General features: G+C 43.6%; 1 protein-coding gene across 1 annotated transcript; it reads left to right on the plus strand.

Annotated features, from left to right (window-relative positions):
• Nucleotides 1-5,721: 5,721 nt before the first annotated feature.
• LOC140724644 (extracellular calcium-sensing receptor-like) lies at nucleotides 5,722-22,876 on the plus strand. The gene is made up of 7 exons (XM_073039069.1): nucleotides 5,722-5,979; nucleotides 6,894-7,727; nucleotides 8,659-8,886; nucleotides 15,676-15,799; nucleotides 15,886-16,789; nucleotides 20,145-20,297; nucleotides 22,543-22,876. The coding sequence occupies exons 1-7, from the start codon at nucleotides 5,722-5,724 to the stop codon at nucleotides 22,874-22,876; spliced, it is 2,835 nt and encodes a 944-aa protein (XP_072895170.1).
• The last annotated feature ends 548 nt before the right edge of the window (nucleotides 22,877-23,424 follow it).

A 23,424-nucleotide genomic window follows, 5' to 3' on the forward strand; every position in this document is an offset into this window, starting at 1 on the left:
GATGACACAAATGTTGGAGGTGTTGTGGATAGTGTGGAGCGCTATCAGCGTTTATAGTGGGACGTTTTTAGGATGCAAAACTAGGCTGACAAGTGACGGATGGTACTCAACGCAGATAAGTGTGAAGTGGGTTATTTTGGTAGGTCAAATAAGATGGGAGAATATAGTATTAATGGTAAGACTCGTGGCAGTGTGGACGATCAGAGGAATCTTGGGGTCCGAGTCCAGAGGACGCCCAAACCAGCTGGGCAGGTTGACTCTGTTGTTAAAATACGTACGGTGCAGTGGCCTTCATCAATCGTGGAATTGAATTCGGGAGCCGAACGGTAATGTTGCAACTGTAGGGGAACCTGGTCAGACCCCACTGAGAGTATTGTGCTCAGTTCTGGTGGCCTTACTACAGGAGGGCGTGGAAGCCATTGAAAGGGTGCTGAGGAGATTTACAAGGACGTTGCCTGGATTGGGGAGCATGCCTTATGAAAATAGTTAGAGTGAACTCGGCCTTTTCTACTTGGAGCAAAGGAGGATCAGATGTGACCTGATAGAGGTGTACAACATGATCAGAGGCATTGATCATGTAGATAGTCAGAGGCTTTTTCCCAGGGCTGAAATGGTTGCCACAAGGGGACACAGGTTTATGGTGCTGGGGAGTAGGTACAGAGGAGATATGAGAGATGTGGTTTTTACCTAGAGAGTGGTGAGTGCGTGGAATGGGCTGCCGGCAACGATGGTAGATGCGGATACGATAGAGTCTTTTAAGAGGCTTTTAGACAGTTACATGGTGCTTAGTAAAATAGAGGGCTGTAGTTAAGCCTAGTAATTTCTGAGGTAGGGTCATGTTCAGAACAACTTTGTGGGCCGAAGGACCTGTATTGTGCTTTAGATTTTCTATGTCCTCTATGTTTCCATGAAATCAGTCACTGAAAGTAAGCATGCAGGTACAGCAGGCAGTGAAGAAAGCTAATGGCATGTTGGCCTTCATAACAAGGGGAGTTGAGTATAGGAGCAAAGAGGTCTTTCTGCAGTTGTACAGAGCCCTGGTGAGACCACACCTGAGAATATTGTGTTCAGCTTTGGTCTTCAAATTTCAGGAAGGTCATTCTTGCTATTGAGGGAGTGCAACCTAGGTTCACGAGGTTAATTCTCGGGATGGCGGGACTGTCATATGTTGAAAGGCTGAAGTGACTGGGATTGTATACACTGGAATTTAGAAGGATGAGACGGGATCTGACTGAAACATATAAGATTATTCCAGGGATTGGCCACGCTAGTGGCAGGAAAAATGTTCCCGATGTTGGGGGAGCCCAGAACCAGAGGCCACAGTTTAAGAGTAAGGGGTAGGCCATATAGAACAGAGTTGAGAAAAACTTTTTCACCCAGAGAGTTGTAGATCTATTGAATGCTCTGCAACAGAAGGCAGTGGAGGCCAATTCTTTGGATGCTTTCAAGAAAGAGTTAGATAGAGCTCTTAAAGATAGTGGTGTCAAGGGATATGAGGAGAAGGCAGGAAAGGGGTACTGATCGTGGATGATCAGCCATGATCACATTGAATGGTGGTGCTAGCTCTAAGGGCCGACTGACCCACTCCTGCACCTATTGTCTATTGAAATCGCCAAAACGGGATGGCGCAGCTTTAACGTGCTCAGGAGTAGGTACAGAGGAGAAGACAGGGTTAAGATTTTTTTTACGCAGAACCGTCAGTGCGTGGAATTGGCTGCCGGTGAGGATGGCGGAGGCGAAAACAATTGTGTAGTTTAAAAGATTCTTGGATAGGTACATGTGGCCATTTCCTTGAACTGCAGGAACAAACTTGGGACTGTGTGGGGACATGGATAAACTAGCAGAGGAAAGCTACAGCGTCCACGTGTCTGGCATTGAGGCCGGCTCTGTGGCTTAGAAGGTAATATGCGTGGGGAGGGGGAGAAGGGGCCATCTGTCGTGGTAGTATGTTAATTGTTTAGTAGAACAGGCAGCATGGTTCTCAGATGGTATGTTTCTGCCCAGTAGCCAGAATCTGTGACATCTCAAATTGCATACATTGCATTCTTATGTGGGAGGATGAGCGGGAAGAGGTTACGCTCCACGTCGGAAACAGGGTTACAGGGGGAATGTTCACGAAGTCTGACAAGGTGCTGTCAGGCAAATAGTTATTATTTATCTTAGTTATTTCAGTTATTCATGATAGATCTGGGTAACTAACGAAGGAACTGCATATGAGGTGTGAATTATTAGCAATACGAAAACTGCATACCCTCGAGGTTCTTTCTTATTTCTTTGGAAGCTATTTACACTCTGTTGGGAGTCCAGATTTATCTATTATTATTAGACATTATTTTTATTCCCTGTGCAATACCCCAGCTGTTACGGAGATGTGCAATTATCAATACAGATCCCTGGGGAATCATGTCATCATTGGAGATTTAATACGTTGCAATATTTGTAGCAGTTCTGAAAATCTTTTTGGAATAGCTTCCGATCTTCCCGGAGAAAATATATATCCATGTTCTTCCCTCTGATCGTAACAAGTCCCTGCAACCGAGCAATGTATTTTTTTCTGCTTTTTATTATGTTCGCAACTTCGCCAGAAACACATGGATTCATTTGCAAACGTCGAGCAAAAGACAATTTGCCGGATTTATCCAAAGATGGGGAAATCATCCTCGGAGGAATATTCACGATGCATTTGGATCTAACGCATGACTTCAATTCTTTTAACTTTTCCCCGAAAAGCACTATGTGCAAAAGGTAAGTTCACCCCTCTTGCAGACTGTCAATTCCTCATCACCCTGCCTGGTTTGGTAATTTCTGGTAGAAATCGCTCTTAGTCATTCATTTGATCATTCAATTCGAGGTCTAATTATCATTTGAAAAAAAAAACAGATATTGGTATCGTTCGCTTTAAGTCCTGTTGATGTAGCATGGTAGGATATTAAGTTGTAATTTGTGTTTGAAAGTGAAATAGTTGAATGATCGTTCAAAAAAGTCTCTTCTGTCCTCATAAGCGTATTTGATTATTATTCAAATCTTTATTTGCCTCTCTGTAATTTAAACACTTTTTGGCACGAAAAAACAAACATGAAAAACCTGCAATTGCTGGAAATGCAAGTAACATGCAAATATCGCTGGAAGAACTCATCCGGCCATGCAGCATCGATGGAAAAGAGTGCAGTCGGCCACTTCGGACCGAGACCCTTCAGCAGGACTTGCCCTGTATCGGTGACTGTACTCATTTCTACAACTATTTTTTACTGACCTGCTGAGTGCTTCAAGCATTTTGTGTGTGGCACTAAGAATATGCGCCTAACGGAGTAGAAGTCATATTATTTTTCTCTATTTCAGCGATTTTTTGACGGGAAAAACAGTTTTTTTTTCTTTTCGTCTGGAGCTAAACTTTCGCTGGGTATCGTGGTGAATTAGTTACCCAGCGTCGTAATGGGAACAATGTACTCAAATGAAAAGGGACCAATTGAAGGTATTTATCATGGGCCAAATAAAGTTATATTGTTGCCCACCAAGTAACACTTCGAATTAGAATATTTTGCGTCCACAACACTGAATAGTTGTCCTCTCGTATAATACATACTGTGTTATTATTTCTTTCATCAGCGATGTGTATATTTCTAGTGAGATATAATATACGGAAATGCAAAATACGACAGTTGATAGAATATGGTGTTTCAGTGATTAAAAATAAGAACTGCTTTACGATCTCGATGGCTCAGGCAGAAGCTATTGAAGAAAATGAACTGTCGACGTTTCGGCGCGGAACACTTAATTGTGTTCACATCCTAAATGAGTCATTATTATGAGCAGCTGGAATTCATGTTTAAATAATAACTATGTAAATTATCATTAAATAGGAAAGTGTTATTTAATAGTCTTCAGTGTGGCCTGTGTTTGGTATTTAACATGTCAAGCAGCATCTGTGCTGGGGAATAGAGAGTTTATTTTCGGGCCTCGACGCGTATGCGAGACTGAACAGGAACGAGTACAGCCAGAATTCTAAGCCGGTTATGAGGGCGAGTGGGGACAGACGGAATAGAAGCAGACAGGTGATAAGTAAGTTCGTGGGGGGGGTGGAGAAACGAAGTGAATGTGGGGAGAAGTGATCAGGTAAGAACTTGGGGAAAATGCCCAAGTTGGGAGAACTCATTTTTAATGTTGGCTGCTTTAACTGGCAGTGAGAAATGTATCCATAGCAGGGAAGGCTGATTACATGGTGCACTGAGATTTGTCCACAACTTGATGCAGCTTTTGGGAACTCAGTTAGAGCAGTGTTAAACCAAACCATGTTGTGCCTGAATAGGATTATTTTTGTGATGCATTAATAAATGTGCCGAGTGTCAAAAAGGGCTTGCCAGACGGTGCCAATTTCTCAACGGGATGCAACTTCATTTTCACCTTTCTCTTTATATAACAAGGAAACACATGGTTTAATTCCTTCAGTATAGAAATGTTTAATACTGCTTGGCATACATTTTTTATTACGACAAAGGAATCCGTCAATTTTAAGCAGTGCGTGCTGTGTACGTAGTATTCACTGTCGGGGTTGTGGTGGTGGCAGAAATTATATAGATGCTTAAGAGCCCTTAGATAGACACATGAACGCGTAGAGTGTGGAGCGATAGAGCCACGTTTTTTTGCAGGGAGGATCTATTTAGTTAGATATCTAACCAGCAGTTTAGCACAGCTGCCCTGTCATTATTATTATTAAATCTATGGCGCTGAAGTGTTCTACGTTCCCTGTGTACTTAAATTAAATTGATATCTTACAGCAGTTTAAATTCATTTCAGATACAGTATAATGACGTCAATTAACGGAAGATACCGTACATTAACTTATGGTGAGTTTAACTGAAAGGTCTCGGACTGCAACGTCGATATTTTACCTTTCCATAGATGCCGTCTAACCTTGTGATTCCTCCAGCATTTATTGTGTGTTCCTCAGGATTTCCTGGATTGTAAAATATTCAGTGCTTCGATGAATATTTATTGGTGCCTACGCACCAGTACGACAACTTACAATATTTTATGTCCATAAGCTGTCTCGCTACCGTTAATGGTATTTCAAACGGTTCACGAAATACTCTGATCACTGTCTGGCAATTAACGGACACTGACATGGCGACTACAGAACCTGAGCGCACTCCATCCTCATTACAAGGACCAGAAGGAGTCCGAATGTGTTGGAAATACTGAACAATGTACACACGGTACTGCAGGAACTCAGCAGCTGAGAGAGTATCCATGGTGGATAAAGAACATAGATATTTCGGGTCGGAACTATATCAGAACTGGAGAGGCAGCTACTCACCGGCTCTGTGCAGTTCTTTTCCAGTCCAGATGAGCGGTCTCGGTCCAAAATGTGAAGTGCTTCCCTCCGTTGATACAACATGACATACTGTGTTACTCCAGCATTTCGTGAGTGTTGCCTTTGAGCCCTCTTGGATAGTGTTCATTCAATCCTGTTTATTATGAAATTGATCCATTTTTTCTAAGTTGAGCTGGTGAAGCTACCGAAAATCACTGTGCGTCCGGAGCCAAGATCTGTGCTGTGAACCTCTTGGATCGAGTACAGGAAAATGCTCCATATTAAATATTTCAAAATTCAGAAATGTTTACTGTCATTTCCTGATCGAATTTAGCATCTGGAGACTTTATAAACTTACCTTATGTTTATACCATAGCTTTAGGTTTACCAGCTTCCGACTGGCGCAGACGATGATTTTTGCCATTGAAGAAATAAACCAGAATGAGAATCTCCTCCCCGGTATCACACTGGGGTATCAGATCCACGATGACTGTGCGTCCTCAACGATCGCCTCAAAAGCAGCACTCGATTTGATCAATGGAAAAGAAGAATTAATTGAATATCCTGAATGTACTGGTTCTTCCAACGTTGCTGCAATTGTTGGCTGCGGTCCATCTACAAATTCCATCGTAACTGCAAGAGCAATTGGATCCTTCGGAATCCCACTGGTAACGTGTCATAGATTTGACTGCATTGCAACTACGGCGGTACATCTCCTAACTAGCACAATAAAAATATTATATGTTTGGTGATTTTACAGTCATATGAAATTTGCCAGAAAGTCGTTATGCACAATTCACTGAAATTTTAACTTATTGCCTGTTAAATTGCATTATAATAGAAGATAGAACAAAGAGCATAGAAAGGTAACACATAGGAACATTCCCTTCAGCTGTACCGATTTGATTAAACAATTAGTTTTGTGAGAAACAAATCAGTCACTTTGAACTGCAAAATGCCCTGTCACCGCTATCACTGCACATTCATGCACCCATCTACGAAACCTTTGATAGTTTCTATCGTACTCATCCCCTTCATCGACCCAGTCAACATATTCCAGGTACCGCACGAAATTTATCATCCATCACCTTAAATTCTTGCACTAAGATATGGCACATTTAAGGAATTAGAGAGTGTGAAAAAGAATAAACAGGGACAGTCTGTTCAGTCAATGTTGAACTTATGTCCACGAAATCACCCGTCATCCTCCGCCGCTCAGAGGAATTAAAAAACTTAAGAGTGTTCAAATTATTCTTATAGCTTATGACTACCAATCCATGCAGCATTCCTGTAAAGCTCGCAGAAATCCATAACAAAGTTCCACATCCTTCCTCTATTTAAGAGATCTGAAGCAAATGCAGATCCTAATGTCGCTAACAGATGCATTATTACAAGAGTAATAAATAAGGTGTTTACAGAACGTTATAAATTATGCCTGGAAAGTTTTGTTTATTTTTCATTTTGCATATTTTATATTAGCTATGTAGACTCATAAGAAGCACCACAAAGGAAGGTTAGCTGTATATCAGTCTCTTACAAAAGCCGGACACAGTTATTCATTAACGTACCTCCTTCCCTGCAGGTTAGTTACTATTCCACCTGCTCCTGTCTCAGTGATAAGAAAGAATACCCAACGTTTTTTAGAACTATTCCCAGTGATCAGTACCAGTCCAAACTTCTCGCTGAGCTCGTGAAAACCTTCGGCTGGACTTGGATTGGAACAATTAGAAGTAACACCGATTATGGTAATTTTGGAATGCAAGGATTTATGGAACATGTGGAAAAGTTCGGGATCTGTATTGCCTATTCGGAGTCATTTTACAGGACCGATCCTGCACAGAAAATCAGTAACGTTGTCCAGGTGATTAAAGAGGCGTCTACTAAAGTGGTGGTGGCGTTTGTTGACGGTGGTGATATGCAAATTTTATTGAATGAGATTTGGCGACAAAATGTAACTGGTATACAATGGATCGGAAGTGAGTCCTGGGTAACAAAGAAATTTCTGCCGCCTGAACAAAGAGCAATTTATCTCACTGGGACAATTGGTCCGGCCACCCGAAGGATGGAGATAGATGATCTCAGAGATTATCTTCATAATGTACATCCTTCCAAATTTCCTGGTAACATTTTGGTGACGGAGTTTTGGGAAAATTTATTCACCTGCTCTTTTACCACAGACAACGGGACAAACACGATCATCTCTCCATCTCAAGTTCATCAATGCACCGGGAAGGAGCAGATGACAGGGATAGAAAATGACTACCTTCCGGCATTAATGGACGGAAGTTCATTCCACGTGTATGCAGCGGTCTACTCCATCGCTCACGCACTCCACAATTTGCTAACCTGTGTAGAAGGCGACGGACCCTTTATGAATAATACATGCGCACATATTGCAAATTTCGAGTCATGGCAGGTAGGCATGAAATCCCTTTGCTAGAGCAATAATGCCATTAAGAAAGCAATTACATAGTAGTATATTTTGAACGTATTTTGTGTTCCATTTTCATTTGCTGATATTCAACCACTAACTACTATATTTTAGCATGAATTTTGTTTGTGGTAGTCAGACTTTTATTCTCAAAAGATATTTCCCAATATTTTGGAAATCAATCTGTTGATGAGATTGGTCTAGATAAGCTCATGTACCGAGATGCAAACTCGACAGCAGCATTGTTATTTACGCTTGGATCCTTTGTAGAGGACTTTGGTTGAAGTGCGATTTTTGGCAAGAAAACTGGTTGAAATATCTTGCTTATTGTGTAGCAGACCTCAGCGGATTTTATTACACTTTGTTAGATGATGTTGAGACTGCATATCTAACATGCAAAATAACGAACATGGAAGTACTCTAACAGATTTGCAATTCTGTCCGCCTCGTAAGCCTACAGGAGTATGTGTCTCTACCTTAGGTCTAGAAACCACAGTGTCTTCTTCATTGGTTATATCTGCGGATAAATTACAATTATATTATTATTTACACACAATACACAAACCCCAGAAATTTATTCGTCATGTTTCTGAACCGCGTCCAATGTCAAAGCAGAAAACAAATTGTTGCAGGAATTCACCAGGTCGTTTAAATGGACAGTCGTTCCAACTCCAGCACAAATGAAGCCTGGTCTATCGCGGTCCATGAGCAATAGTTGCTTTCACATCAGATTTTATATTCTGGATACAAGTCTTTCCAATTTCTAATTACACCACTGGTTTATATCGTACTTATCATGCAGCCAATCTCAATCATTTTCGTTTAGCACAAATTTGAATGTCTGTATTTGTGTGTTCCGTATCTACGTCTTGGTTGAAGAATAACATCCACTGCTTCCTTCACCCCCTCCCCCTAGTTGATGCACTACCTCCGCACCGTGAATTTCACAGCAAAGACGGGAGACACCATATATTTTGATGAAAACGGAGACCCGGTTCCAAGATATGAATTTGTGAACTTGCAAAAGAATTTCAAAGGGGGAGTTGACATTGTAAACGTCGGATACTACGACGGCTCGGCAACCCCAGGACGCGAGCTAAAGATGAATTTCAGAGATATCATGTGGAGTACGACCGGAAATACGGTATGCATTTTTTTAACCTTACATTTAATTTGGCAAAATGGAAAACAGTTCCACGCCCCGGATATGGCTAATATTACTTTTATATTTTCTTGCAATTTAAAGAGCTGTCTCCACAGAGTAGTGAATTTTCTAATAAGTTCAGATATTACATGCTTTTTTTGACTCTGTATTTACACAGGATACGGAAACAGTCTTTAGAATTGAGGCAAAGTAGCATCAGCTTCATCAACCCTGTACAGGTTACAGCCGAGTAGGAATTTTCTCTCTTAGTACAAATTAGTGTCAATATGTCCGCATGGTTTGAGAAAGTGTTTTCTTGGGCTAAACGGAGGCAAATGCGACAATTGCAGGGGCCCAGGGATAGATATTTATATCATCTTTAGCTGCAGGGGAGGTACCGAAAGATTGGAGAATATGCAGTGTTGTTCCAGTGCTTAAACAATGGTCCATAAGGAATGAAAGAGATTATAGGCTAGTTAGCCAGACATCAGTTGTGGAGCATTTTTAGAATGCATTTACACTGATATGATATAGGAGTATTCGGATAGACATGGACTCACGAAAGATAATCAGGAATGACTTCCTGCATGATAGGTCATGCTAACCCAATCTCAAAGAGTTCTTCGAAGAGCATACAAGGAAGTTTAATGAAAGCAAGTGAGTGGATGTTGACTACATTGGTTTGGCAAAACATTTAATATAGACTCGCACGGGAGGTTGGACAAGAAGCATCAGTCAAGCTGAGGGAGTAATTTGGATTAGAAATTCACTTTGAGAGGGAAGCCAGAGAGGGTCAATAGACGGTTGCCACTCTAACTTGGGGGGATGTGTCTACTGGAAAGCCACAGAAAGTGCTGTTGGGTCCGTCGTTATTTGTCACCCGTATCAACAATCTTCATGTTTACGTCTTTCTCTGGTTCAGCACAAGAGCCGATGGCATCCAGATTGGAGGTGTCTTGGACTGCAAGGAATACTACAATGGCTTGCAGTGGTATCTGGACGAAATGGAAAACGGGCTGAAAATGGCGGTAGAATTTAATGCAGATAGGTGCCAGGTATTACACTTCGATAGGACCAAACAGGAAAACTCTTACACAGTGACCGGTAGAACAATGACATTTGGGATTACAGGTCCAAAATTCATTGAAAGTTGTATCAGAGTTTGATAGAATCGTAAAGAAAATGTTATGGTCCGGTCCGGAGCCAGCATTCCGGTTCTTGATCCGGTCCATGGACTTCGGAATCTGGATCTTGTAGTCGTTCCTCATTTCACCCTTGAGCCAAGTAGTCACACCTCTGGATCATCGTGGCTTGTTTGGACTCAAGGAGGCGCACCTGATGCCTATCGGCTAGCGCTGTATATCGGGGGCTCTAGGACTGAGTGGAGTTGGGGTGTTGTCCTGCTTACCCTATTCCTCCGGTTGCCTTGGCTTGGAGTTCCCCTCGTTAAAGACGAGTTCTTCGTGTAAGTCTGGAAGTCACCCTCGAACTAGCTCCCTTCCTATCCCTTGCCTCTGTTGGGCAAGCCTGCTCGGACTGCCGTTGCCCGGCGGGGGACTCTGCCCCTTTCCATCCCTCGCTGACGACGGGTTGTGCCCCGCTAACTACCCAGGTGCCCAGCGACCTGCTCAGTCCCCGGTGTTCCTGCCTGGGAGGTCCGGGCCCTGCCTAGGAGTTATACGTCCCGCCCAGAGGTCTCTGCCCCTACCTATCTCTCGTTGTCGACAGGTTGTGCCCCGCTACCTATCCAGGTTTCCCGTAACCTGCCCAGGCCGCCGTGTTCCTGCCTAGGATGTCTAGGTCCTGCCCAGGAGTTATGTGGCCCACCCAGTGAACTCCGAGACCCTGCCTGAACTCTGGGATCCTCCTGCCTTGCCTGAACTCTAAGATTCACTCGGAACCCCAGCATCACCTTGAACGTCACGTCCTTCACGCACACCACGGTCTCCACGTCTTGTCTCTCGTTTAGTTGTTCCTGCACTGCCCCTAGTACTTCAGTACCTGCGTTCTGCACTTGGCTCCAGCCTCCTGTCCCCTTATGATAGAACGACCCCGCCAGCATGGACCCAGCTACGCAGGCACTGTAGTCGATTCCCGTCACCCTGGGGTCCCCTCTTGTCTGAACACTTCCTCCCCCGTCTCTTCTCTGGGCCTAGAGACCCTCCTCGGTCGCCTGGAGGCTCCCTTTGAGGGGGGTGGGTACTGTTATGGTCCAGTCCTGCGCCCGCATTCCAGTTCTTGATCCGGTCCGTGTACTCCGGACCCCGGGTCTTATAGCCGTCTCTCCTTTCACCCTTGAGCCAAGTAGTCACACCTGGCTTGTTTGGACTCAAGGAGGCGCACCTGATGCCCATCGGCTGCCGCTGTATATAGGGGGCTCTGGGACTGAGTAGAGTTGAGGGGGTTGTCCTGTCAGTCCTGCTTATTCTGGTCGTCCTGCTTACCCTGATCCTCCGGTTGCCCTGGCTTGGAGTTCGCTTCATTAAAGTCGAGGTTTTCGAGTAAGTCTGGCAGTCACACTGGATCTAGTTCCCTTCGTATCCCTTGCCCATGCCGGGCAAGCCTGGCCGGACTGCCGTTGTCCGGCGAAGTCTCTGCCCCTTTCCTTCCCTTGCTGCCTACGGGTTGTGTCCTGCAACCTACCCAGGTGCCCCGCGAACGGCTCAGGCCCCCGTGTTCCTGCTTGGGAGGTCCGGGCCCTGACTAGGTTTTATGCGGCCCGCCCAGAGGACTCTGCCTCTACCTATCTGTAGTTGTCGGCGGGTTGTGCCCCGCTACCTATCGCAGTGTCCCGTGACCTGCTCAGGACCCCGTGTTCCTGCCTTGGAGTTCCGGGCCCTGCCCTGGAGTAATGCGGCCCGCCCAGTGAACTCCAAGTTCCTGCCTTGCCAGAACTCTGGGATCCTCCTTCCTGCTTGAACTTTAAGACTCTCTCGGAACCCCAGCATTACCTTGAACGTCACCTCCCTCACGCTCACCACGGTCACCACGTCTTGTCTCTCGTTTAGTTGTTCCGGTCCTGCCCCTAGTACTTCAGTGCCTGCATCCAGCACTTGGGTCCAGCGTCCTGTCCGCTTATCACAAAGTTGTTGGCACATTGGCCTTAATAATTCAAATTACTGAATACAGGAGATGAGATGTCCTGTGGAATTTGCATGATATATTAGTGAAATTTAATTTGGAGAAATGTATGCAGTTTGGGTTACCTATCTACAGGGAAGATGTTAGCAAGTTTGGAAAGGTACCAAGTTTGTTGCCAAGTTACGAGGACTTGATTACGTAGGAAATATTGAATGGTTTATGTCATTATTCAAGGAAACAATAAAGATTGAAAAGGGATTTGATGAAGGGATACAAAATTACGAGGGGTTTTAATACGGTATTTGAAGGTACGCTTTTTTCACTGAGTTTGGATGGGACTGCAACTAGAGATCCTATGTTTACGGTGAATGTTGAGAGGTTCACGGGCAACATGAGGCGACGCGTCTTCACTTAGAGGGTCGTCAAATTTGCAACGGGCAGCTAGCACAAGTGGTGCTTAAGAGAAAATTGGACAGTTACATGGATAGTAAGTGTATGGAAAGTGTTGGAACCGCTGCAGCTCCATCGCAGTAGGCTATGACTCTTTTACTTACCTGACTTCTACAGAGTATATATCAGTCTCCCGAGTGAATAAAGATGGAAGATGGATGAAATTCAGTTAAGATGTCCTACGTGTCTTTTGCCTCCACCCATAGTTTATCATCCTCATCTATTGGAGGACGAAATTCACGCCTTTCTATCCTATTCTTTTAAATATACCTATAGAAACCGTCTCGTATTTTCCTTCATGTTGTTTGTCTGAGCAGCTAAATGTCTTCATTTTACCCATGGAGAATTTAAAATGTTCTATTGCATTTCTTATATTACACGGGCCCCTTGTTTGTTCTTTCCAAATATAAACTTTCTAGGTACTTCGTTTAGTTTCATACCCAGTTCTTGATTAGCCATGACCTACGCTCACCAGGTTTCCCTACAATATGCTGAGAATTGAAACCTACCCAACTCAGACATCAGGCCACGATGCTCAGCTTTTGATTACATACTTTCCATGCAGGCTTAACAAGAATTTTCTCTACAACTTGCGCACTTTCTCCACGGCAACACACAGAGTTATTAGGGGAACTCAGCAGGCTGAGCAGCATCTATGAAAAAGAATAAACAGTCTCTATTCTGGGCAGAAGCCCTTCAGCAGGACTAGAAGATAGGAGGAGAAGTTAGAGTTAGAGGGTAGGGAAAAGGAGGGAGAAATACAAGTAGTACGTGACGAGCGAGACTGTGAAATGATGAAAGATAAAGTGCCATAGAAGGGGGAAACTGATAGGAGAGGTTATAAGTCCATGGAAGAAAGGGAAGGAGGACAAGCACCAAGGGGAGATGATGGGTAGGTAAGGAGATAACTTGAGAGAGGAAATTATCAATGAGGGATCATGAAGGTGTCTGAAAAGAGGATGCTGTCCAAGTTGCATGCCATCTTGGACAATGTCTTCCATCCACTCAGTACTGTATTGGTTAGGCACAGGAGTACATTCAGCCAGAGACTCATTCCACCGAGATGCAACACTGAACGTCATAGGAAGTCATTACTGCCTGTGGCTATCAAACTTTACAACTCCTCCCTCGGAGTGTCAGACACTCTGAGCCAATAGGCTTGTCTTGGATTTATTTCCACTTGGCATAATTTACTTATTATAATTTAATTATTTTAGTTTTATTTTGCTATTCTATTCTTGGCTGGTGCGACTGTAACGAAACTCAATTTCACTCGGGATCAATAAAGTATGTCTGTCTGTCTGCCTATCTGTCTGAAGAAGAAGGGGGCAACTAATTACCGAAAGATCGAAAACTAATTGTTAATAACATCTTGTTGGAGGCTCTCCTGGCGGAATATAAGGTGTTTTACTTCCAACCGAGATGAACCTTATCGCAGTAGTAGATTTGGTCATAGACTGTCACGTGGAAATGGTAATGGGAAATAGAATTCAAATAAGAGCCTACCGTGCGAACCTGTTTTTTTTTTTGTCTGGGGGACGGTGTGTAGGTGCTCTTCGAAGCGGTCTTAGGGATATGCAGCCGACTATACCGGATGCACCAGATGCCGAAGAAAATCCCAATAGACTCGTAGGTGCGGCTCCAACTGGAAGGACTGTTTGGGCCCTGAATAGCAGTGAGTGAGGTGGTGCAGGGACTGGCGTGGTAGTTGGTCTCTTGGAAGGGTAAATTCCATGAGGACGATCAGTTACAAGGGAGAAGTCGACATAGGAGATGCGTAGAAAGTGATCACTGTTGAAAGGGGTAGAGAGGGGTCGGGGGCGGGGGGTCTGTGCGGAGGGAGAGTTGTGCTTGGGAGTTGGGATCTCGGTCTGTGCGGAGGGAGAGTTGTGCTTGGGAGTTGGGATCTCGGTGGAGAATGCAGAATTTATGGAGATTTATGTGATAAATGCGGAGGCTAATAGGGTGGTAGGGATTTTCAAGAGGAAGGAGTAATCCCTCTGGAAAGGTCAAGCATCTGAACATCACCCCTGCAACCCCTGCAGCCTGCCTTTAGCCACGCGTCAAACTTCTTATGTCTGAACTCACTGGTACGTTGTAAATGCAGTGAACTTAGGACCTATGGACATGAGCCTAAGACATAATAGAATGAGTAGGCCATCTGGCAAAATGAACATGGTTGATCTAACTATGGCCTCAACACCTCATTTAAACCATAACCCTTAATCCCACTACTATGCAAAAGTCTACCCACCCTTAACTAAATATATTTACAGAGGTGGTCTCCACTGCTTTATTGGACAGAAAATTCTACAGATTCACCAATCGTGGGGAGATGAGGTTCCTCCTTATCTCCGCCCTAAGTTTACTCACCTGAATCTTATTAATATGTTCGCTAGTTCCAGTCACGCCCTGGAGGTCTTGTCGTTTAACCTAGCACCTAATTCCCTGAAATTACTTTGCTGCAAATGTCAGCCTTACCATCCAAATCCTGGGTTTGGACCTGGGTCACGACACCTGGCTTTTCATAACCCTAGTTAAGAATGCTGAGGACGCGGTTCGAGATGCACTTGACCCTGGCACATGGAAGGAATAATACTAACCGGACATCTCGCACTCGACCACAGAACGTCCTGTCTCTTATCCATACCAGTGGTTGCATTGTGACAACAGCACACCTCTTCTACCATCTCCCACCGCCTTCCCTGCCGAGGAAAACAGCCTGATATAAAGGCTGGCTGTCCAATTTCCCAGTCCAGTTAGTTATCCACTTAGTTGGATCACGAACATTGGGTACAACTACCTCCCCATGTAACCTGCCGATCTACACATCTGTATCCCGATTGATGTGTGGAGTTCAGGTATAAACAGCTGCATGGTATTAGAAAGTAGTTTGTGTTCGATATTGCAACTATGTTCGCAGTTTCATGGGCGGTATTTGTGCTCCGATAATTCATATCTCCTTTTTCACTTCCAACGAAGAATTCCCGATGTTGGATTGATTCTGAAATTCATCTCTTATCCTTTGACAGAAAAGTCCGGTTTCTCCAGTTCTCCCAGTCAGCTATTTTAGCAACCTTTTTGTGTGGCTTCACATCCGACACATATGTTATTGCCCAGGTTTAGCTCTGTTTAACGTTCACTGGACGAATGCTTTTCGTTTGCTTTTGAAACTGAGTTTTGTTCGCTGCTCCACATGCTAAATGAGTGCACTTACATTTCAAATGGATACGAACAGGACGCTTTTTGTTGCTTCAGATCCCAAAAGCAATTTGTTCAGAGCCCTGTCTTCCAGGAACAAGAAAGGTCAGTCGGAAAGGGCAGCCGCTATGTTGTTTTGACTGTGCAGAGTGCGCTGATGGTGAGATCAGCAACGCCACTGGTAAGTGAAGAGATGAACAGCTATGTCTCTCATTTCGCCAGTTCTATGTTTACACAAGTTCTGATATCAAATGCTTATATTTCCAGATTCGACGGACTGCATCAAGTGTTCCTCGGACTACTGGTCCAATCCGGCAAAAACACAATGTGTTCTCAAGAGAGTTGAGTTTCTTTCATTTCGAGAAGTTTTGGGTTTTGTATTAGTCATGCTTGCTCTGATGGGTATGAGTTTTACAATGGCCATCACTATGATTTTCTACCGGTATCGGGAAACTCCAATGGTCAAAGCAAACAATTCCGAACTCAGTTTCCTGCTCCTCTTTGCTCTCCTGCTTTGCTTTATTTTGTCACTTGTCTTCATTGGAGAACCGTCCGACTGGTCATGCATGCTGCGCCGCACATCTTTCGGTGTTGTGTTCGTTCTTTGCATTTCCTGCATTTTGAGCAAAACCATACTTGTCGTAGTTGCCTTTAAATCAACTCTTCCAAATAGCAGTACGATGAAGTGGTTCGGACCGGTACAGCAACGTTTGGGTGTCTTCAGTCTTACTTTTGTGCAAGGTTTAGTGTGCGTTGCCTGGCTGTGTGTGTCACCGCCCTACCCACTGAAAAACATGAGTCATTACAGAGACGTCATTATTCTGGAATGTAACATGGGCTCATTGACTGCCTTTTACTTAGTGTCGGCCTATATTGCTCTGTTGTCCATTGTGTGTTTAGTGCTTGCATTCCTTGCCCGGAATCTCCCGGACAATTTTAACGACGCCAAGTACATCAACTTCAGCATGCTGATCTTCTGCGCTGTTTGGATAACCTTTATTCCAGCTTACGTGAGCTCTCCAGGAAAGTACACCGCGGCTGTAGAAGTGTTCGCTATCTGGGCATCGAGCTTCGGTCTGCTCCTGTGCATTTTTGCACCGAAATGCTACATTATATTACTGAAACCGGAGATTAATACAAAGAAAAATATGATGGATAAAGGGACTTTATTGTAAATGCCAGCTTCTGTTGTACCATTGTCACATCCGTGTGTGTAGTCCTCATTATTATGATAAGTTTTTAAATATTTTGTTGAAATGGAAGTTCAATTTTATCCAAAATCAATTTCATGTGAATTTCTATCAAGTGTTTCGATTCGATTTCAAATCTGTTGTAATATTTTATTTTTAACTATTCGGCCGGTAAAGAGAGAAATGGAAAGAGGAAATGTGATGTCCGTTTTCATACATATTACAGGTTACTGCATTATTAAACTCTGCACGTCGAAATTCTTCCTCTGCCAATACCGATCTTATATTTTTACAAAACGTTTCTAATATTTCTAATAATGGAATATTATGTAGATAGGGTGATGAAGAAAGCTTTTGTTATGCTGGCCTTTATAAATCAGAGCATTGAGTATAGGAGTTGGGAAGTAATGTTAAAATTGTACAAGTCATTGGTGAGGCCAATTGTGTACAGTTGAAGTACAATACAGTTGAAGTATTGTGTACAGTTCTGGTCACCGAATTACAGGAAAGATGTCAACAAAATAGAGACGGTACAGAGAAGAGAGATTTACTAGAATGTTACCTGGTTTTCAGCACCTAATCTGCAGAGAAAGATTGAACAAGTTCGGTGCTAATTGTTTGGAGCGTAGAAGGTTGAGGGGGGACTGGATAGAGGTATTTAAAATTATGAGCGTGATAGTTAGAGTTGACGTGGATAGCTCTTTTTCCATTGAGAGTAGGGGAGATTCAAGCTAGAGGACATGAGTTGAGAGTTAAGGGTCAAAGGTTTAGGGGTAACACGAGGTGGAACTTATTTACTCAGAGAGTGGTAGCTCTGTGGAACGAGCTTCCAGTAGAAGTGTAAAGGTAGGTTCGATTTTGTCATTTAAAAAAAAAAGATAGGTATATGGACAGGAAAGGAAAAGAGAATTACGGGATAAATGCAGGTAGGTGGGACCAGGTGAGAATAAGCTTTCGGTACGGACTAGAAGGGCTGAGATGGCCTGTTTCCGTGCTGTAATTGTTATATGGTTATATGTCAGTCCGATTGAAACTATGAAAATTACATAGATTGTATTGTGTTAATTCAGTATTATTATTGAAACAATTGAGACATTAGTCTGGGGAGAAATGAATGCTGGTTTTGAAAGTTGGAAAACAAATCCTATATATTATACCTCAATTGCAATAAGTAGCTAATTTTTCAGTTTGGGAAATAAACTAATAATCTGTCTGCCGATGCTTTCTGCCATCCACTTTAGTTTTGACATGTTAGACCATCAGGCTATCAATCATAGGAGCATAATTAGGCCTTTCGGCACATCGAGACTGCTCCTTTAGTTCTTCATAGCTGACCTATTTTGCACTGTGTTCACAGTACGTGGATATTTGTGTTAATGTCGATTTCCTGTCAGCTTGTACAAGTCTGAACACCCTCCTCTGACTTCTCTCATGAACAACGCATTTTCAACTACAGAAATGCCGTTCACTGGAATTTTTCAGTCCATTCTCTGTAAAGCCTTGACATAACTGTGAGTAAAAATTAAGTCGATCAGCAGTTTCTGAGATAGTCAAACCCGAAGTGGCGCGAACAATCATCCACAGTCAACGTTTCTCGATCACAATTCTTCCTCAGCAAATGAACCGACTGAACATGCCTATAGGTTTTATGTGAGGTAAGTGAAGTAAGGCCGGGTAAGTTTGCCTGTTCTCCATCTCATTCTGGTGCTCCCCCCCCCCCGCCGTTTTCTTTCTCCTGAGGCCTCCCGTCCCATGATCCTTTCCCTTCTCCAGCTCTGTATCACGTTCGCCAATCACCTTTCCAGCTCTTAGCTTCATCCCATCCCCTCCGGTCTACTCCTATCATTTCGCATTTCCCCCTGCCCCCTCTACTTTCAAATCTCTTACTATCTTTCCTTTCGGTTAGTCCTGACGAAGGGTCTCGGCCAGAAACGTCGACATGGCTTCTCCCTATAGATGCTGCCTAGCCTGCTGTGTTCTACCAGCATTTTGTGTGTGTTGTTGTTTGAAGTTCCTTCAATTGATTTAATTAGGTATTGGAGACAGCAATAAGGGCAGTTGAGTGGTCCGTTTGCAGTATGTGGGAAGTCAGGGCGAGCACAATTTTCCCCGATGACTACGCCTGTAAAAGGAGCATCGGGCTGCAGCTCCTGACAAAACTTTGTTAGGGAACTGGATCTGGAGATGGATGAACTTCGGATGATTGATGGATTGACACCGGGAAATATGATATTGTACTATTAGTGAAACATGGTTGCAGGAAGGATGTGATTGGCAACTAAATATTCCTGGATTTCGTTGTTTCAGGTGTGATAGAATTGGACGGGCAATAGGAGGAGGTGTTGCATTGCTTGTCAGAGATTTTTTTTACAGCGGTGCTCTGGCAGGATAGATTAGAGGGATAGACTAGAGAGGTTATTTCGGTGGAATTGAGGAATGGCAAAGGCGCAGTAACACTTATAGGGGTGTATTATAGACCACCTAATTGAGGGCGAGAAGAGGAGGATCAAATTTTTAAGAAGGTAGCAGATACTTGTAGTAAGCACAGGGTTGTGAATGTGGGAGATTTTAATTTTCCACACATAGACTGGGAAGCCCATACTTTAAAATGGCTGGATGGTTCGGAGTTTGTAAAATGTGTGCAGGATAGTTTTATGCGGCAACACATAGAGTTACGAAGTAGAGAAAGGGCAGTGTTGGATCTCCTGTTAAGGTCCAATTTACCACACCATCATCCAGATCATTAATGTATATGACAAACAAATGAACCGGCCATTAGTACCATTTGGTACGCGGTTGAAAGGGGGGACATGGCGCAGGCGGAAAAGTCCAAACACGCATCGGTGCCTCCATTACCAGAGAATAAGCTCGGTTGAAGTAAAGAACCAAATGTTATACCGGGTCACGTCATTTCCGGACCGACCTTGGCTTTGCAGTTGGTCCTGCCGGAGAAATATCGAAAGATTGCGTTGAGGTTACATCATGACGATTCTGGACATTTGGGCGTGGAAACAAAACCTGTGAATTGTTCAAAGACCGGTTTTACTGGCTCCAAATGTAGTCTGACGTTGATGAATACAGCAAGTCGTGTATTCGCTGCATACGCCGGAAGACACTGCCTGCGCAGGCAGCTTCATTGTCACACTTTCAGACTGCAGGGCCCCTGGACCTCGTGTGAATGGATTTTCTGTCCATAGAACCCGATGAAAGCAACAAGGCGAATGTCTTAGTCATCACGGACCACTACAATATATGTGCTCAGGCTTTTTCTACCAACGACCAGAAGTCGACTGCTGTGTGATGGCTGAAGCATTTCGAGCATTATGGCCTTCCCAGGCGGATACCTAGTGATCAGGGACGGGACTTCGACTTCACCTATGAGTTGCTGGGCATGCTGGGAGTTGAGAACTCGAGAACCACGCCCTATTACCCGCAGGGTGATCCCCAGATTGAGAGGTTCAATCGGACCTTGCTAGACTCTGGAGATCAGTAAGAGGAGCAGGTGAAGTCAATATAACGGACATCTGGTTCACTGTTACAACTGTTCACGAAATGAAGCTTCTGGGTACTTACTATATTATCTGACGTTTGGGCGAGGGGCGAGGTTGCCCATTGACCTTTGTTTCGGGACTGACGCGGGTGAGATATATAACCATATAACAATTACAGCACGGAAACAGGCCGTCTCGGCCCTTCTAGTCCGTCCCGACGCTTACACGCACATAGTCCCACTGGCCCGCACTTAACTCACAACCGTCTACTCCTTTCCTGCCCAAGTACCTATCCAATTTTACTTTACATGGCAATAACGAACCTGCCTCTATCTCTTCTACTGGAAACTCATTATACACAGCTACCACTCTGAGTAAAGAAATGCCCCCTCGTGTTACCCTTAAAGTTTTGCCCCCTAACTCTCAGATCATGTCCTCTTGTTTGAATCTCCCATACTCTCAATGGAAAATGCCTATCCAAGTCAACTCGATCTATCCCTCTCATTATTTTAAATACCTCTATAAAGTCCCCCCCCCTCAACCTTCTACGCTCCAAAGTATAAAGACCTAACTTGTTCATCCTTTCCCTGTAACTTAGGTGCTGAAACCCAGCTAATATTCTAGTAAATCTCCTCTGTACTCTCTTTTTTTGTTGATACCTTTCCTATAATTCTGTGACCAGAACTGTACACAGTACTCCAAATTCGGCCTTACCAATGCCTTGTAAAATTTTAACATTATATCCCAACTCCTAGACTCAATGCTCTGATTTATAAAGGCCAGCATACGAAAAGCTTTCTTCACCACACTATCCACATAAGATTCCACCTTCAGGGACTATGCACCATTATTGCTAGATCGCTCTGTTCTCCTGCATTCTTCAATGCCCTTCCATTTACCACGTATGCCCTATTTGGATTATTCCTACCAAAATGCAGCACCTCACATTTACCAGCATTACACTCCATCTGCCATCGTTCAGCCCACTCTTCTAACTCGCCTACATCTCTCTGCAAACTTTGAAAACCTACTTCATTATCCACGATGCCACCTACCTTAGAGTAATCTGCATACTTAAAAATCCAATTTACCACCCAAACATCCAGATCATTAATGTATATGACAAACAACATTGGACCCAATACGGATCCCTGAGGCACACCACTAGTCACCGGCCTCCAACCTGACAAACAGTTATCCACCACTACTCTCTGGGATCTCCCATAGGGCCACTGTAGAATCCTTTTTCCTACTTCAAAATTAATACCTAACGATTGAACCTTCCTAACTAACATTCTGTGCGGAACCTTGTCAAAGTCCATACTTAAGTCCATATAGACAGCATCCACTGTTTTACCCTTGTCAACTTTCCTCGTAACCTCATAAAAAAAACTCAATAAGATTTGTCAAACATGACATTCCACGCACAAATCTATGCTGACTATTTCTAATCAGACCCTGTCTACCCACATTATTATATATACCATCTCTAAGAACACTTTCCATTAATTTACCCACCACTGACGTCAAACTGATAGCCTTATAATTGCTAGGATTACTCTTAGAACCCGTTTTAAACAATCGAACCACATGAGCAATACGCCAATCTTCCGGCACCATCCCCGTTTCTAATGACATTTGAAACATGCTTTAAACATGTCTGGTTAATCGGATAATTTTCAAATCACAACAAATATCATAATGGGAAGGAATGTGATCTGACTGGCTTGTACCGTGAATGATTATTGGAGCCCGATCCGGTTTGAGTATTTCAGAGAATGATGATCTGCTGCGATTTACACACACAACAGTCACAGGAGCTTAGAAATATGGAAATATAGAAACACAGAAAACCTACAATACAATACAGGCCCTTCGGCACACAAAGTTGTGCCGAACATGTCCTTAACTTAGAAGTCACTCAACCTCTTCATAAGACCTGCTCCACAATCTAGAAAACATCCTTGTAAATCTCCTCTGCACACATCCTTCCTGTAGTGAGGCGACTAGAACTGAGCACAGTATCTAAGTGTTGTCTGGCCAGGCAGCTCTATAGCTGCAACATTACCTCTTGGCTCCTAAATTCAATTCCACGATTGATGACGGCCAGTACACACGATGCCGTTTTAACCACAGTGTCAACCAAAGCATTTGCTTTGAGCGCGCTACGAACTTGGACCCCAAAATCCCTGGTTAAGGTGACACGCTTAACCAGACAACGCACACTAACCCTTGCAAAAAAGTAAGACTGAAGACACCCAGACGTTGCTGCGCCGGTCCGAACCAGGTCATCGCATTGCTTTTGGGAACAGTTGCCTTAAAGGCAACCACAACAAGAATGGTTTTGCCCACGATGCAGGAAATGCAAAGAACATACACAATACCAAAACCTGTGCGTCGCAACATGCAAGACCAGCGGGACGGTTCTCCAATGAAAGCGAGCGAAACAATAAAGCAAAGCAGGAGGGCAAAGAGGAGCAGGAAACTGAGTTCGGAGTTATTCGCTTCGACCATTGGGGTTTCGCGATACCGGTAGAAAATCACAGCGATGCCCACTGTAAAACTCACTCCTATTAGAGCAAGCAACACCAATACTAAACCCAGATCTTCTTGAAAGGAAAGGAACTCAACTTTCTTGAGAACAGATTGTGTTTTTGCCTGATTAGACCAGTAGTCCGAGGGACACTTGATGCAGTCCGTGGAATCTGAAAAAAAAAAATCATCTTATATGAAAACAAATGTAAGCATTAAATGCAGGATTTGAGAGGCAATGCTACTTTTCTCAACACATACCTGTGACATTGCTAATCGCACCATCAGCACACTCTGTACATTCAAAGCAACATATTGGCTGTCCTTTCCGGCTGACCTTTCTTCTTCCAGGAAGACAGGGTTCTGAGCAAATTGCTCGTGGGATCTGAAGCAACAGAAAATATCCTCACATTATCCATTTGATGTTCGAGTGCACCCATATAATATACAGCGCAGTTTAAAAAACTGTTGAAATTAATTCTCTAAAGTAAAATAAAAGTAATCATTCTGCGAACGTTAAAATGAGTTAAACCTAAGCAATATTATATGTTAGCCACAGACGATGGTTGCTAACATGGCTTGTTGGCAAACAC

This window comes from Hemitrygon akajei, chromosome 3 (genome assembly GCF_048418815.1).
Source record: "Hemitrygon akajei chromosome 3, sHemAka1.3, whole genome shotgun sequence".
NCBI classification, from domain to species: Eukaryota; Metazoa; Chordata; class Chondrichthyes; order Myliobatiformes; family Dasyatidae; genus Hemitrygon; species Hemitrygon akajei.